Source organism: Nannospalax galili, unplaced genomic scaffold, assembly GCF_000622305.1.
Source record: "Nannospalax galili isolate Female #2095 unplaced genomic scaffold, S.galili_v1.0 scaffold146, whole genome shotgun sequence".
Lineage (NCBI taxonomy): Eukaryota > Metazoa > Chordata > Mammalia > Rodentia > Spalacidae > Nannospalax > Nannospalax galili.
Window position 1 is genome coordinate 5702167 of NW_008357929.1, and position 16958 is coordinate 5719124.

Genomic DNA, 16958 nt, shown 5'->3' on the forward strand with positions numbered 1-16958 from the left:
GGGGTCGAGCACTTTCTTAGTAGGTGTGTGGTCTTAAATTCAATCTCCAGTATGGAGGAGGAGGAGGAGGAGGAGGAGGAGGAGGCAGAGGAAACAGACTAGATAATTCCTAACTTTTTCTTCATAAACCTTTCTGAATTCCTGGTCTCCTTGGTCTTCAGCACTTTTTCTGTACGGAATCTCAGTCCATTAGACCTTTGGGCCTGATGGCAACACATCTGCACTGTGCAATGTCGTAGCTCCTGGTTACATGAGGTGTGGCTTAGTGCAAAGGAGAAAATGAATTTTTAGCGTTAATGAATGTAAAATGTAAAAAGCCACACATAGATAATAGTTGCTGTACCAGCAAGTTCAACTTCATTCAAGCTGTGAAACTGTATAATTGTATAGTGATATCTCTGCAGAGTAAACAGAAAAGTTTGTAAGCATTCTAGAAATTTCTATAAAATTAAGTCAAAGCCAGCCTTAGCTGCATCCCTCCCCAAGAAACTTAGGGAGCCTACCATGAGACGCTATCACAGAGCCACAGTTACCTCTACCATAGGCCCCTCTTGTCCTTCTGGCCCCTATTCTTCCCTACAGACATCAATTCTGCCCCCACAACTCCCTGCTTCCCAGAGCAGGTGGTAGGCAGATGGCCACCAGCCCTACACCCAGCCACCGCCATTCCCTACCATGACTTCCTTCTCCTGCACTTCCTTCTCACTCTGCTGGCATTCTGCAGGGCCTACTTCCTTATCCCTGAGTAGAGATGGGATGGCATTTCAGATTATCTAATGGGAAATCCTCAGGTCCCTCCACACTCCTGCCCTTTCTAGCTAGAATCCTGGGCCATGAGAAGGATAAAGATCAAAATTCTGGCTCTTATTCCCATGGTAGAAGGATGCTAGAGTCTCAGGAAGACTGAGATCATTTCATCTGTGGGGCTTGTAGCTAAGTTCCAGTCACCCCCAACCTCTCACCTTAGAGCTGGTATCAACTCCACTCAAGTCTAGGAGTGCTGAAGAGGTTCATGGTGACTCAGATCATCAAAGACAAATAGTAAAAAGCCACCAACGTCCCCCCCTGTACTTTCCCCCAGGTGTGATGGACCATTATTTGGTCATGCACCAGCTGCGCTGTAACGGGGTCCTGGAGGGCATCCGGATCTGCAGGAAGGGGTTTCCCAGCCGAATCCTCTATGCTGACTTCAAACAGCGGTAAGCCACTTCATCCTTGAGTCTTGCTCCTTCTGAAGGCAATTTTTGCCCTTCTCAAAGGCACCCTCAGCCTGAGTGAGTGGTGAGCTCACAAGCTTCTCAGAGTTTCTGTGGACTTTATTTTGCTGAAAAGGTGATCTCATGCCTACAGTGAGTCCTGGGTTAGCCCTAAGTGGTTCCATAGTCAGAGTCCAAGCCCGCTGGCCTGACTGTCACTTTAAAGCAGGATATTTCAACACAGGACTGATGGACATCTGGGACTAAGTGATCCTTTGTGTGTAGGCTCTCCTGACATTGGGGGATCCTAGCAGCACCTGTGGCCTCTGCCCAAAGATACTGGCAGCAAACCACACATCCTTGAGTTGTGACTATCAAAAGTACCAAACAGACATTGCCAGGTGATCCCTGGGAGCCAAATCCTCCAGCTGAAGCCCAATGCTCTAGACCACTGCTCTCCCACCAGAAGTCCAGGGCCCTGGAGAGAGAGGAGGTTTGAGGTCGTCAAGTCACAGTTAAACTCAAGTTCTTCCAAGTTCGATAAGAGCCATGTCCTCAGCAGGCAAACTTCTGAGTCGTGTGCACTACCCTGCCTTCCTCTTTCACGCCTCTCTCCCCCAACCATACCCCGCTTGCCTAGAACCTACCCCGCGAATCACCCCCTCTCCCAAACTAGCAGTATGGTATCTTCCTTCTTATTAGAAGGTTCTAGAAGATCTGATCTCCTGGGAGGTTGAATTCATTTGGGAAACTTTTCCCCTCTCCTCAGGTACCGGATCCTTAATGCCAGTGCGATCCCAGAAGGGCAGTTCATTGACAGCAAGAACGCTTCTGAGAAACTTCTGGACTCCATCACTGTGGACCGGGAACAGTTCCGGTTTGGCCACACTAAGGTGAGAACAGATGAGGTAGAGACTCCCTCAGCCCTGACAGCTGATCATCTGGTCAGAGAGAAGAGTGTTTCTTCTTCCAATCAGCCTAACCAGCCTTATCTTGCAGCCCAGGCAAAGGAGCTCTGGGACTGTGGTAGCTCTAGTGCCCTGGCTCTGTGTTCATCTTTAAGGAGCTCTGGGACTGTGGTAGCTCTAGTGCCCTGGCTCTGTGTTCATCTTTAAGAGATGAGACGTTTAGGCTAGAAACCAGAGAGTAAAACTGTGGGGAGTCTGGTGTCCTAGAGAGAGGCAGAAGAGAGATTCTTAAGAGATGAGAATATAGAACAGACTCTAGGGAGAGTAAGGACTTGAGAAGGGTAATTTTAATCAAAGGGCCACGTGTATGTACCCTGTGCATAACCATCCAGACTCATCACAATAACCAGTATGAAGGGGATGATAAGGGAGAGTACTTGATTCATTGAGTTCTTGGGAGGACAGAAGAAATGGAGGCCCCGGGATGTCAAGGGCAAGGTAAATGCTCAAGGTCACATGGATAGATAAATCAGATAAGAACCACTGGGTGCCAAATATTGGCTTCTAAGCCTGGCTTGACTCCAAACTCTGCTTCCGGAAAGGAGCTTGCTGAGCTCCCAGCTGACCCAGAGCAGGCTCCTGCTGCAGGCAGTGAGGACAGTGGGCCTGAGGGTGGGACAGAGAACATAGGAGGAGGAGGCAGATGCACCTGTGGCTCTCTCCTCATCTGAGCACATTTGTAGTTTGTGGTCATTTTCTGGGCTTATCTTTGCTATCTTTATGTGAACACCACAGAACTCATCCAGGAGGGCCTGGAAGCTACTTTACAGCACACTGCCCCTCTGTCTAAGAGGTGCAGATACAGAGACCAGAGGGAAGCAAGTCCTGGAAGTACTCTGAGGATTGATGGCGGATTGATGAGGATTCGGGGGCTAGTTGAACACTTGCTAAGGGCTAAGCAGAGTTTCTCTCTCTCTCTCTCTCTCTCTCTCTCTCTCTCTCTCTCTCTCGCTCTTTAAAATTATTTATTTAATAACCACATAATTAGAGAAAGCATTTCATGACAACAGCATTGACATATTCAATAACAATTTCCAGAGCTAAGCTGCATCTCTTTCAAAATTGGCTGTAAATTTTTAGATTTATAGTTGAATTATTACAGTAGTTATATAATATTGTACTCAGTATAAACCCTATAAAACATAAAATTGGATGAGGTTTTAATCTTTACAGAAGATCTTCATTTCATTATTAAAATACACAGTTTCATACAGAAAAACTCATTTTTAATGTAACTAACACTTAGATGTTTGCACATGCATCTCTAATTTCTATATATCTGGTTATTACTAGTCACAGTCGATTACTATCTGAGATCCTTGGCACCTGAGCATGGATATAAAGTCATCAGGTAGATTTCGATGGTAATGTTTTTCACATCTCCTAATTAATAAGGAGCAATTTTTTATGCTTTGAAGAATTTTTTTTAATTTTTTAAAATTTAATAACCACATGATTAGAAGAAGCATTTCATTACAGCTTTAACATAGTAACACACTCCAGAGCAAGGATACATCTCCTTCAAAAGTGGCTGCATATTTTTAGGGCCACAGTTGAATTAATACAGTTATACAATATTGAACTCAGTATAAACCCTATAAGACATAAAATTGAATGAGTTTTTACCCCTTAGAGAAGATCTCCATTTCATTTTAAAATATGCTGTTTCCTACATTTTTAATGCTACTAACACTTAGATATTTGTACATGTGTCTTTTATTTCTATGTATCTGATTATTACTAGTCCCAGTACCTAGGTATGGATATAAAGTTATTAGGTAGGTTTCATGGTAATGTTTATCACCTCTACTATTTAACATGAAGTAAATATTTATGCTTCCTCCTCAAATACATCTTTTTTAATTTGTTGATTTTTTTATGGGTATATCATACAGAACATCCCACACAATCTTATTCATCTATATACCCACTTCCCAAATGGAACCCTCCCATAGTCTCCCCCTTCCCACACACTGGAGCCCATATACTCTTGTCATCCCTGTTACTGTCCACTGCATTGTTGGCACCCCAGCCATTCCCCAGTGCTTGTCCATCTGCTGAATCTAGTCAGCCTATCTAGAGAGCCTTGTTTTAGGAAGATCAGCTGTTCCTCATCTAACAGCAATCAGTTGTCAATATTCCTTTAGATAAGATTGGGGTCTGCTGTTCATTTTCCAAGTTCTATCCTGGGTTACTGTCTGGGAGTCTTTTGAGCCACCCTGGCCAATAGCTCAAAGGAATGTATCTCCTGTCTGAAATTGTTTCTTGTTACGTAGCCTTTAGCTATACATACGGACTCTTAAGAAATTATATTGACCCCATTAATCTTTGGTTATACTTTCCTTTTGAGTGTTTAAGACCCTACAATTAGTCCAGATAAGCCAATTTATTTTCACTCTTAAGGTCATTTGAGGATCTGTTCATCAGGGGTCACATGGGCTTGGGAGGAGCTCCTGGCTCCTTTCTTTTACCAGTTCCCTCTATGTGAAGATAAGTCAAAGGTCCTGTTTTACCATGTCTGGCTTCACTGGGAAGCATGGATGAGATGTTTCCTCTGAGTTGACTCTCCTCTTTGTAGATTGGACACTGGTTCAAGTCCATCTCCTGGGGTCTCCACGGCCTCCCTGAACCCTCCTTGATCAAGAGGACAGGTGACTCACCACAGTTACAGGACATTTTCAGAGATGCTCATAGTCCCCTGGAGCTTAGTCGACCTAGGAGGGAAAGGAGTAAAAACTGTTCCTTATGTCCTTCTGTCTGAATTAGTATAGGCCTCATAGTATGGCTGTTAAACATCCAAGGTTAGTTCCACCAGTCTAGTACTTGTAATTACCATGTGCTATGCAGCTTAAACCTTGCCTAGACGTGTATTATATTCCTTGAGCAAGTTGTATGCATAATTTGTCAGTAGACTGTTCAATTAATGTGGTTCCGTTTTTTTTTTTTTATTATGTTCCTTGAGCTAGTTGTATGTAAAATTTGTTAGTAGGTTGTTGGCCTAATATGGTTCCCTCTGTTTTTTTTTAAACTAGCTAGGCATTATTTATCTCTCACATTGTCTAACCCTTCTACCTCGGCTTCCCCATTTAAGGTGCCCCCGTTTTTCCCATTTCTCCCTTAATAATACCCTTCCCCTATGGTCCCATCTCTCTTGAGCTCTTTCTTTCCCTTTATCCCTTAGGTTCCTTGTATAACCTTCCCTCCCTCCTCCCCTAATTTTATTTTATGCGTGTGAGTGTGCTGCTGGCATGTATGTAAGTGCACCCATGTCATGCAATACCCATGGAGGTCAGAAGAGGGTGTCAGATCCCCTGGAATTGGAGTTACCGATGGTTGTTAGCTGCCATATGGGATCTGCAAACTGAACCTGGGTCCTCTGCAAGAGCAGCCAGTGCTCTTAACCACTGAGCCATCCCTCCAGTCCCTCACCCCTCTTTTAACACAGGTGTTTTTCAAAGCTGGACTTCTGGGGCTTCTGGAGGAAATGAGAGATGAGAAGCTGGTGACCCTGATGACACGCACACAGGCTATGTGCAGGGGCTACCTGATGCGGGTAGAGTTCAAGAAGATGATGGAGAGGAGGTGATAGGACCCTTACCTCTGCCTTATCCCACCCTCCCTACTCAGCAGCCTATTACCACTTCCTGGTTTTGATCTTGGAATGTTCATTTTTACTCATTCATTCATTCATTCATTCATTCAGCCAGCATCAACTAACAGTCTTGTGCTAGGGAATCTTAGCACTAGAGATACAGAAATGAACCCTGTCCTCAAGCAGCTCACAGAGGAGTGGGAAGCAAACTCATACATGGAGAGTTTCAACCCTGAAGCATAGACATTGCTAGAGTTATAGTCAAGGGGGAGGGAAACCTAATTAAGATGCTGGAGTTGACATGAAGAGGTCAGGAAGAGGGAAGAATAGTCTTGAAGAAGCATTATAAGACCTGTGGAATGTTGCCTTAGGGGAGAGAGCAAGAAGCCAGGCAGTGGGGGTGGGGGTCCCTCTGCATCAAGAATCCCAGACTGTGTCCAGGGAGCCCTATTCCTTAAAGAATTCAGAACTAGCAGTACCAGGGCCTGGTGGTGTGGGGACTTCAGGGAAAGCAGAGTCTGGGTGGAAGCCTGTCTCCCAGATTCCCTGGTACTGCATAGAGCTGACATCAGCACCACAGTAGACCTTCATTGGGTGTTGGGAATATCCCTGGACATCTAGCTAGGTGAAGCACAGAAATTAGAAAAAAATCCCAAGAAGCAAGTTTTCAGGTAATCTTACGCGGTGTGAACATGAAGCCATGGAGGATGAGCTTGGTGTAGGTGGTCCTGGGATGTAGGCGACCGTCAAAGACAGGACAACCAATCAGTTCCACAGCAGCAAAAGACTGGAAGACAACTGAAGGCGGATGGTGGTGTACACCAACTCCAGCAGGAACAAGGGTCCCATGCGAAAACGACCATGAAGCAGGAAGTCAAAGGCATAGGGGTTCCAGAAAGCAAAGGGGACTAACAATGCAAATGTGGGAGGCAGACCCAGTAACAGGAGGAGAGCTGCTCACTGCATCCTGAGAAGGCTGCAGCCCTCGGGGTTGGGGTAGCCAGAAGCCAAATAGAGGACCTCGTGCCTCCCTTCCTCTCAACCTTTTCATGCTGTGTCCCATGCCTTTCATTCACAGACCTATTCTAGACCTATAAGGTCTGAAAAGCTTGCATGTACCTCCTTCCACCCAGCTGTGATGGATGAGGATTTTAGAACCCATGGGGGATGGATGGAGGACTAGCGAGATATGGCATTGGGTCATTAATCTGAGTCCTAATGGTGTACAGGGACTCCATCTTCTGCATCCAGTACAACATCCGTTCTTTCATGAATGTCAAGCACTGGCCCTGGATGAACTTGTTCTTCAAGATCAAGCCCCTGCTGAAGAGCGCTGAGGCAGAGAAGGAGATGGCCACCATGAAGGAGGACTTCGAAAAGGCCAAAGAAGAACTGGCTAGATCTGAGGCTCGCCGGAAGGAGCTGGAGGAGAAAATGGTCTCCCTGCTGCAGGAAAAAAATGACCTCCAGTTGCAGGTCCAGTCTGTAAGTACCTTCTACCAGAGAGTGTGAAACAGATTCCCAGAACAGTGAATAGAGAGGACCCCCGTGAGCTGTCTATTAAAGAGGCAGTGGTGCCACCCAGTGGTCATAGAGAGTATAGCAGCATCACTCTATCAGGAGGAGGGCTGGTCCTGCCTTCAACAGAAAACATGTCTGCAAAATGAACTTGCACTATCTCTGGTCTCTCTGTCTTCCTCAGCGGAGCTGGGGATATTCCACTGTGAGCATTAAGGATGAGTGAATGGCATCATAATCAAAATCTGTCAGATCTGGGTGTGACAGCTCATGCCTACAATTCCAGCACTCAGAAGGCCAAGGCAGGAGGATTGTCATGAGTTCATGGGCTACATAGTGAGTTCCAGGCCAGCCTAACCGACAGTGTCAGACCTTGTATCAACAAAAAAACCCAGCTCTCAGAAATTCATGCTCTTTTTAAAAAATCCAATAAAATAAATCATTAAAGTTAAGTAACCCAACTCAAAAATAGAAAGTAATTTTCCACATATAATTTTCAGTAATATGTTTATATTCCTATACTCCAAAAAGTGCTTTAGAGATTGCATTTTGTAAAGAAATGGGAAAAACGAAGTCATATCTGCAGGGAAAACATTCTGGCAGCATAACTATCTCATTCCCAAGACAGTTACGATTTTTTTTTCCTTGTAATAAATTCTTTCTTTGCTGTTTCCTATGCACACAGAATTCCCTGCTCATCTTACAATTCCCCAATCAGTACCTCTTTGGAGGAGCACTGTCCCAGGTATAGGGGCAGGAGAGAAAGTCCTAGACCAGCTGGGTTTCTGTCACAGATTCCCACTTGTTAGTGTGGCTACCTCAGGGGGGTTGGTTCTCTTCTTTGTGCCTCAGTTTTCTCATCTGAAAATGAACATAGAAATAGCAACAGTACCCACTGTGTGGTGGTTGAGGAATCATAGGAGCTGACCATGTCAAATACCCAGCACGTACTTGTCAGAGAAGCTCAGGAAACATTAGCCCTTATTCTTCCTGGGCTCTTTCCATCCATTTCTCTGCATTGTGTGTCTGGTTCTTAAAATACTCTAGCATGAGAAGATAGGGGCTGATTTCATTTAAGAACATAGTTGACTATCTTGGCCCCATTCAGGAATTTCACTACAGTCTGCTGGGATGAGGACTTACTCTGTCACTGATTCTTGTATGCTTTAAATTTCCTGTTCTGGGGCTGGAGAGATGGCTCAGCGGTTAAGAACACTGGTTGTTCTTGCAGAAGACCTGGGTTCAAATCCCAGCACCCACATGGCAGCTAACATTTGTCCATAACTCCAGTTCCAGGGGATCCAACAGCCTCTCTGACCTTGACGGGCAATGCACAGCATAGGTCCACTTACATACATGCAGGCAGTATGCTCATACACATAAAATAATAAAAAAAAAAATTTAACCTCTTCTGTCCTCCACCGGCATTGCACAACACAGGTGCACTTACCTACATGCAGGCAATACACACATACACATAAAATAAAAATAATAAATAATAAGTGATTAAATTTCCTGTTCTGTGACTCTTGGAAGCATAGCTGTGGGCACACAGGCAGCCCTTTTCTGTTGAACGTTAACAGGTAGTAATGTTTTGAAAACATCAGTCAACTGTGGATAGCAAAGAACACAGGGGCCATGTACTTTTTGACTTGTGGTATTAGGAAAAATGAGATAACCAGACTCCAAATTCATCAAAATTTAGAGACTTTCTTTTTTTAAAATAAACTTGTAAATGTATAAAGTCCTTTATCTGAAATTACATTGAGTGAATTTCTATTAAGTAATGATGTCCTCAGTGGTTAGAAGAGCATATAAATTACAGGCACGTGTGCGCCTGTGTAAGTGTGCATGAGCACACACATGTATGTGCACAACTGACCTACTCCTCGGCTTAGGTCCAGGCTTTTAGAGGGTGAGGCTCTTTTTTTCCAAGGTTTACAAAGCAACAGACCAAAATTTACAGAGATTTATTTTTTCAGGAAGCAGAAAATCTGATGGATGCTGAGGAACGGTGTGATGGGCTTATCAAAAGCAAGATCAAACTGGAAGCCAAAGTCAAGGAGCTGAATGAGAGGCTGGAGGAGGAGGAAGAAATCAATTCTGAACTGGTTGCCAAGAAGAGGAATCTGGAAGACAAATGCTCTTCTCTCAAAAGAGACATTGACGACCTGGAATTGACCTTGGCAAAGATTGAGAAGGAGAAACATGCCACAGAGAACAAGGTGGGTGCACCAAGGGTCCCCAGAGGCTCTTCACTACCCCCATTCTAAAAACCAACTCTTCACCAATCCAGCATGCCTGGAAGTGAGAGGCAGGAACCAAGCAGTTGGCTGGCTCAGTCCCCCCTTCCTTGATGCCCACTCTGTAGACACTTCCCAATTTTTCCTGACTGTGTCACCAACTTCTTAAGAACAAGTACTGTTACATATGCATCTTTGTCTCTCCAAGTACCCAGCATGAGGGAGAGCCAAGAAAAATGCCTACAGGAGCCAGGCAGACCACAAAGGAGGCTAGGTAATAGCAAGGGTTGGCTTCAGGTGGGCCACAGGGACTCTCATGCATCATTGGCAGGATATAGAGAAAGCTAGTGGGAATGACTTAGTCAAATTAAGAGTGGGGATGTGACTCCAACACATACCAGAGTATGGAACTTTCCATCAGAAGAAACAACTCCAAGTTTTATGTGGAATCATTTTTCCCCCAGTGTCGATAATATTTCAAAAAATTGTAAATTAAAGATATCACAGGTTGGGAGTTAGCAACCTTGATCTGCAAGACTCCTATACATGGAAGTTTCTGTCCAATCCCTTAAAGTTCATGAGTGGTGCCCACAACCCACACCCTGGCAGCACAGGACTCCTGTCTCGATTTCTTGCCTCAGGCCTTCCCCTCCCCTTCCTGCTTCCTTCTAAACTGCATCAGCCAACCTGATAAACATATGAAGATGTATTATGAGTAAACATGGATTGATGTATCACCCTCCAAGTCAGTATATTTGCATTTTAATAATGTCCTCTCTTATAAACTATAATATACTCCTAATATTCTTAATGGAAAAATCTGAGACACCATGATAGACCTGGGAGAAAGGTTAAAACTCAAAGACTTGGGCTAAGGATGTAGCTCAGTTGGTAGAGTGCTTGCCTCCCATTTATGAAGCTCTGGGTTTGTCTCCAACAACGTACAAAACCAGGCATGGTGGTTCATGCCTGTAATCTCAGCATTCAGGAGGTTAAGGCTAGTGGATCAGAAGTTCAAAGTTATCCTAAGCTGCTGTGCTGGATAACTTTAGTTGTCTCCTTGACACACCTGGGTAGAGAGAACCTCAATTGGTGAATTGCCTCCATTGGACTGGCCTGTGGCCATGTCAGTGGGGCATCTTCTTAATTATTGAGTGATGTGGGAGCCATCCACTGTGGGTGGTGCTATGCTTGGGCAGGTAGGCCTGTGTTGTATAAGAAAGCAGGTTGAGCAGGGGTCAGGGGAGCAAGTCAGTAAGCAACGTTCCTCCATGGCCTGTGCTCCAGCTCCTGCCTCCAGGTTCCTGCCCTGAGTTCCTACTTTGGGCTCCCTGGTGAACTGTGACCCAGGAGATATAAGCCAAATACACCCTTTCCTCCCCAAATTGGTATTGGTCAGTGTTTTGTCACAGCAATGGAAGAAACAAACTAGAACAGCTGCATATAGAGTTTAATGTCAGTCTAGGTTATTATGAGTCTCAAAAAGAAAAAAAAATGACAAACAGAAAAAACTTGAAAGGCTAGCTGAGTCATATACACTGCATATAGAGTTTGATGTCAGTCTAGGTTATATGAGTCTCAAAAAGAAAAAAAAAAATGACAAACAGAAAAAACTTGAAAGGCTAGCTGAGTCATATACATTTTGTCCCAACTACTTGGGAAGCTGAGGCAGGAAGATCCCTTGAGCCTAGGAGTTTGGGGCCAACCTGAGCAACATGGAAAGACCCCCCCTTTTCAAAAATGTAGTTAAATGAAGAACTGAGACATTCTCAGTTCAGAAGGTAACGAAGCTAGAGAGACAGAGGCATCACTAGCTGTTGTGGCTGGAAGCATCTGGCTTAATTGTTTCAATATTAATTTGGCTGTTGATATTCTCCTAGGTGAAGAATCTTTCTGAAGAAATGACAGCACTTGAAGAAAACATTTCCAAACTTACCAAAGAAAAGAAATCTCTTCAGGATGCCCATCAGCAGACTCTGGATGACCTGCAGGCAGAAGAAGATAAAGTCAACAGTCTCATCAAGATCAATGTCAAGCTGGAACAGCAGACAGACGATGTGACAGAGGGCTTGTGACTGGCATGCTTTGTGCTTTGCGAGAGAGGGGAGGGGGGGGGGGCTGGGGGTGAGATGCTGGAGTTGGAGCTCCCAGTCCAGATCACAGAAAACAAAAGGGCTGAGGAGCAGGTCACATGACCTTGGGAAACCTCAGTTTCCACCTGTGAACTAGGGATACGTACAAATAGCTAGACCAGAAGGTGTCTAAAGAAAGTGTGCAAAGTATAATGTTTCCAGTGAAACACCTGCTGGTGTCATCATCGTCGCCATCACTAGCCATCACTAGCATCAACCATTTAAGTTCTGAAACCTCCAATTCTGTTTTAAGGGTTTTTTGTTTTGTTTTGTTTTGTTTTGTTTTGTTTTGGTCTTTTTGAGACAGGGTCTCCCTGTAGGCCCAGCTGTCCTGGAACTCACTATGTAGACCAGGCTGGCCTTGAGCTCACAGTGATCTGCCTGCCTCTGCCTCCCGAGTGCTGGGATTAAAGTGTGCGCCACCACATCTGGCTGTTCTAAGGTTTTTAAAGCCTAGTTTTAGGCAGAGGCATTGCTCAGAGGAGAGCATACACGGCCTCTGACTTCTGTCTCCAACATCACAAAAACAACAGAAAATACTTCCATTTATGGCCAGGAAAATAATCTTTTTTTAAAAAAATATTTTATTATTTTTATTTTATGTGTATGAATGTATTTCTTACATATATGTAAGTACACCTATATTGTGGTGTGCCCTCGAAGGTCAGAAGAGGAACTGGAGTTCCAAAAGGTTGTTAGCCATCATGTGGGTGCTGGGAATTGAACCAGGGCCCTCTGCAAAAGCAGCCAGTGCTCTTAACCACTGAGCCATCTCTCCAGCCCCTGGAAATGACCAATTTTCCCCATTGTTGTTCATGATCTAAGAGCCGGATTTGAAGTTTATTGCTTTTATTCCCTATTGTAGACAGTACTTTCCTTGGTCTCTACCTTTCTGAGGCCAGAGTAGGTGTATTCCTTGCCACGTTCTGCTTTCCCTGTGCCCATGTGTGCACACACACTTGAATTCCTTGCCAGAGTCTCCCCAGGGCTGGATAGTGTGAGTAGGTGAGGAGCAATGGTGAGCGATGCAGAGCTCCATGGTGCTTGTCACAGAGGCCCCACTAGCTCCTGCCTGGGCAGAGCACACACCTACGAGTGGCAGAATTCTACAGGGGACAGACCAAGTAGAAATGAGCTACAAAGAGGCACCAGGAGGCCCCTGAGGGAGCCACTTCCTAAGCTACCCAGCGGAGAGAAGGGGTTGGAGGAAAGCAAGTTTGCCTCTGGGGCTGGAGGCTAACACTGAGAATCTACTGGAGTGCAGGAAGCCATGGGCTGGGGTGTGACTGCGCTGGCTGACACAGGCAAGCTTGCTTCCTCAGCCTTACCCCAACCTTTCCATCTGTGTCTTCCCAGCTGGAAGGCAGCTTAGAGCAGGAGAAGAAACTGCGGGTAGACCTGGAAAGAGTGAAGAGGAAGCTGGAAGGAGACCTGAAGATGTCCCAGGAATCGGTTATGGATCTGGAAAACGACAAGCAACAAATAGAGGAGAAACTGAAGAAGTAGAGATTTCATTTTCTGCCCCTCCACCTGAGCCCGAAAACCATGCTTCCATCTCTTTTATTTCAGCTTTTTATTTTATTAATTCATTTTTATTTTTACATGTATAAGTGCTTTTTATGTAAGTGCACCTGTGCATGCAATGCCCACAAAGGCCCGAAGAGGGAATCAGATCCCCTGGAACTGGAGCTATGGATGATTGCTAGCCACCATGTGGGTGCTGGGAACTGAACCTGGGTCTTCTGCAAGACCAGTCAATGCTCTTAACCACTGAGCCATCTTTCCAGTCCCTTCCCCACTCTTAAAAGGCTTGTATTTATTTATTTTATTTTTAATCTGCTTGCAGGAAGGAGTTTGAAATCAGCCAGTTACAAACCAGAATTGATGATGAACAAGTTCTCAGTCTACAGTTGCAAAAGAAGATTAAAGAATTGCAGGTGACTGTGTCAAACCCTTCCTGGTCCTGCAGGTTGCTTCACGAGCACGTGCCTGTTCATCCTCCCTTTCCTGAGTTCTTTTCTTACTCTATTGGGGCTAGAAAGAATATCCTGTTCTTTTTCTTCTTTCTTCTTTTGTTTTTTCCTTTTGAGACAGATTTGTTACTTTTCCAGGCTGCCCTTAAATCTTGTACTTAAGCCGTCCTCCTGCCTCAGTTGCATGCAACCATTATCTAACTTTCCCTATAATTTTTGAAATCAACTTTTAAATTTTTCTAAGTAGCACATGTTATGTTTCCTTGAAAAGAATCAGAATGTTCCTAGAGGGATAATTATTGCTAATAAACGTGTGTTGACCATATTCCTAAGCTCAGCTCCCTCCGACCTCAGCTCCCTCCGACCTCAGCACTGAACTGCTTCTCGAAGTTAAAGCAAGTCTCCATCACAACTGATCTGACCATTCCCCTACTGATAGACACTTCGGTTGTTTCCAAATGGTGGTTAGATTACTTTCCCCTAGTAAATCATAATGTGTTCTTTTTTATTATTTATTTATTTTGAGACAGGGTCTCCCTATAGCCCTAGCTGGCCTGCCTCTGCCTCACGAGTTCTAGGATTAAGGTGTGTACCACCATGCCCAGCCCTCATAATGTATTCTTTTTTTCTTCTTCTTCTTTTTTTAGGCATCACCTGATTTTATTTTCTCTTTAGATATCAAGAGCATTTTTGATACATAACCAATTTAATTTCAACTTTTGAAAAATTTATCTTTGACAGTTTTTCTTTTAAGGGAAAAAACCTTTATGAGAGTCCATCATGGATGCAGTGACCAAATTTAGCTTTTAACAGAAATGACTAGAATTCTTTTTTTTAAACCTTGAATTTGTATTTATTTCCTTAAACAAGAGGTGAACTCAAACAACATGGCACATTGCAATAAATGAATATTACCTGCACACATATTTTTAATTATTAGGCCTTTTTGTTATAAGTCTCAAGCAAACTTTCTTCACTTGGACTTTTTAAAAAAATAACCACAAGATTAGAAGAAGCATTTCATTACAGTTTTAACATATTCAATAACAATTTCCACGTATTCTTAACCTTGTGCTGCTTGCCCCAATCCCTTAGCACTTAGTCCCTCCTGAAATGGGTTGCCCTCCTCCTCCCTGACAGCCTTCCTAATAAAGTGATTCTTTCAGGCCCGAACGGAAGAGCTGGAGGAAGAAATCGAGGCAGAACACACGCTCAGAGCTAAAATTGAGAAGCAGCGCTCAGACCTGACCAGGGAACTGGAGGAGATCAGCGAGCGGCTGGAAGAAGCCAGTGGAGCCACCTCAGCCCAGATCGAGATGAACAAGAAGCGGGAGGCAGAGTTCCAGAAGATGCGGAGGGACCTGGAGGAGGCCACCCTGCAGCACGAGGCCACGGCAGCCACGCTTCGGAAGAAGCACGCGGACAGCGTGGCGGAGCTCGGGGAGCAGATCGACAACCTGCAGCGGGTCAAGCAGAAGCTGGAGAAGGAGAAGAGCGAGATGAAGATGGAGATCGATGACATGGCCAGCAACATCGAGACAGTCTCCAAGTCGAAGGTACCTGAATGACCCTTCTGGTCTTGGCAGCCATGACTTCCTGGAGTTCATGCCCCGAACTCACTGCATATTCCAAGCTGTTATCTAGTCCTCCCCACTTCATTTCCAGCTCCTCAAATGCACTCAAGTTATGTATCCTAAATACTGGGGCTGCTATAGTAAAATTTATAATTTATAAATTGAGTATATTGGGTAATTTATAAGCAATAGACATGGGACTTCAGAGATCAAGGCACCAGTAGACTCAGTGTTTGGTGAGGGCTCACTTTCTGATTGAAAGACCACGCCCTCTTCCTATGTCTTCCCATGTCAGGAGGAGCTAGGAGCTAGCTCTGGCCTCTGTTATAAAGACCTTGTTCCTTATAAAGGTGGAACCCTCATGACCTAATCACCCCCCAGAGACTCTACCTCCCAATACAGTACTGAGGATTTACTTTCAATTTCTGATTTTGGGGAAAACACAGTAACTCAGAGCACAGCATCATTCAAACATGATTGAGTGATCTGCCACCATTCAGGGTTGTGTTGTTCTTTCTGAATCGCCCAATCAATCTGGCATATTCTAGAGTTAAATCTAAGGTTTAGTTATCCAAAGGGCTTTATGGGTGTGGTTTTCTATATGCTACCTCCTTAGCCCACAGTATGTCACTAAAAGACATAGCCAACATGAAATTAGCATGTCGGAGCACGGGTGGATACAGATGGCATGGTCCTTGGGATGTTTAAAATAGTAGAGCTATATAGATCCTTAAGAAAATGTACAAGGGCTGGAAAGAGGGCCCAAGGGTTAGGAACACTGGTTGCTCTTGCAGAGAACCGGGTTTGGTTCCTAGCACCCATGTCCATTAGCTCACAACTGCTTGTAACTCCAGCTCCTGGGGACCCAACACCTTCTTATGGCCTCTGAGGGCACTGGCACTCACACACATGCCCACACGCACACACACATGCACACGCACACACATGCACACAAATATAAAATAAATCTCAAGAAAGAAGAAAGAAAGCATAAGCCAGATGTAGTGGTACATGCCTAGAATCCCAACAGTTGAGAAGTTGAAGCAGGATCAGGAGTTCAAAGTCATCCTCAGATACATAGTGAGGCCAACCTGGGCTATATGAGACTTTATGAGACTTTGTCTCAAAAAAAAAGAATGAAAGAAAGAAGGAAGGGAATGAAGGAGGAAAGGAGGGAAGGAAGGGAGGAAAGAAAAAAGACAAAAGAAAAGGCATCCTTCAGTATCTGCAGTGGATGGTGGTCCCACTGCTGCCATGGATACCAAATCCAGGGCTCAGGTCCCTGATATAAAATGGTATAGAACACAGTTCTATCCTGCACACATCCTCCTGTCAAAATCACCTCTACATTGTGCCTCCCACCTGCCATGTAAGCAGCTGCCACACTCTCTTATTTAGGGAATAATGGCCAGAAGAAAAAGACTGGAGAATGTTTGCACGCAACCATAATCCCAGCACTCAGGAGTCAGAGGCAGGAGGATTGCCACAAGTGCAAGGCCAACATAGTCTCCATAATGAGTTCTAGGTTTACATAGTGAGACTATCTCAAAAACAAAAACAAAAAAACCAAACAAACAAAACCCAAAAAACAGTTGATCATGATAGTGCTCACCTTTAATCCCAGAACTCAGGAAGCAGAGGCAGGTGGATCTCTGTGAGTTCAAGGCCAGCCTGGTCTACATGGTGAGTTCCAGGTCAGCCAAGGCTACATAGTGAAACATGGTCTCAAAAACCAGCAAAGATCAACAACCAAAACCCCTAA

The 16958-nt window shown here is 44.5% G+C and overlaps 1 protein-coding gene across 1 annotated transcript in view; it reads left to right on the plus strand.

Annotated features, from left to right (window-relative positions):
• The window catches only part of Myh13 (myosin heavy chain 13), a 61825-nt gene that overhangs the window by 25998 nt on the left and 18869 nt on the right, over positions 1–16958 (plus strand). The window contains exons 18-26 of the mRNA XM_008855722.1: positions 1082–1199; positions 1966–2089; positions 5610–5746; positions 6986–7241; positions 9257–9499; positions 11398–11574; positions 13006–13151; positions 13496–13586; positions 14789–15178. Of these exons, the coding sequence (XP_008853944.1) occupies positions 1082–1199; positions 1966–2089; positions 5610–5746; positions 6986–7241; positions 9257–9499; positions 11398–11574; positions 13006–13151; positions 13496–13586; positions 14789–15178 (1682 nt within the window). The remainder of the gene's footprint in view (positions 1–1081; positions 1200–1965; positions 2090–5609; positions 5747–6985; positions 7242–9256; positions 9500–11397; positions 11575–13005; positions 13152–13495; positions 13587–14788; positions 15179–16958) is intronic.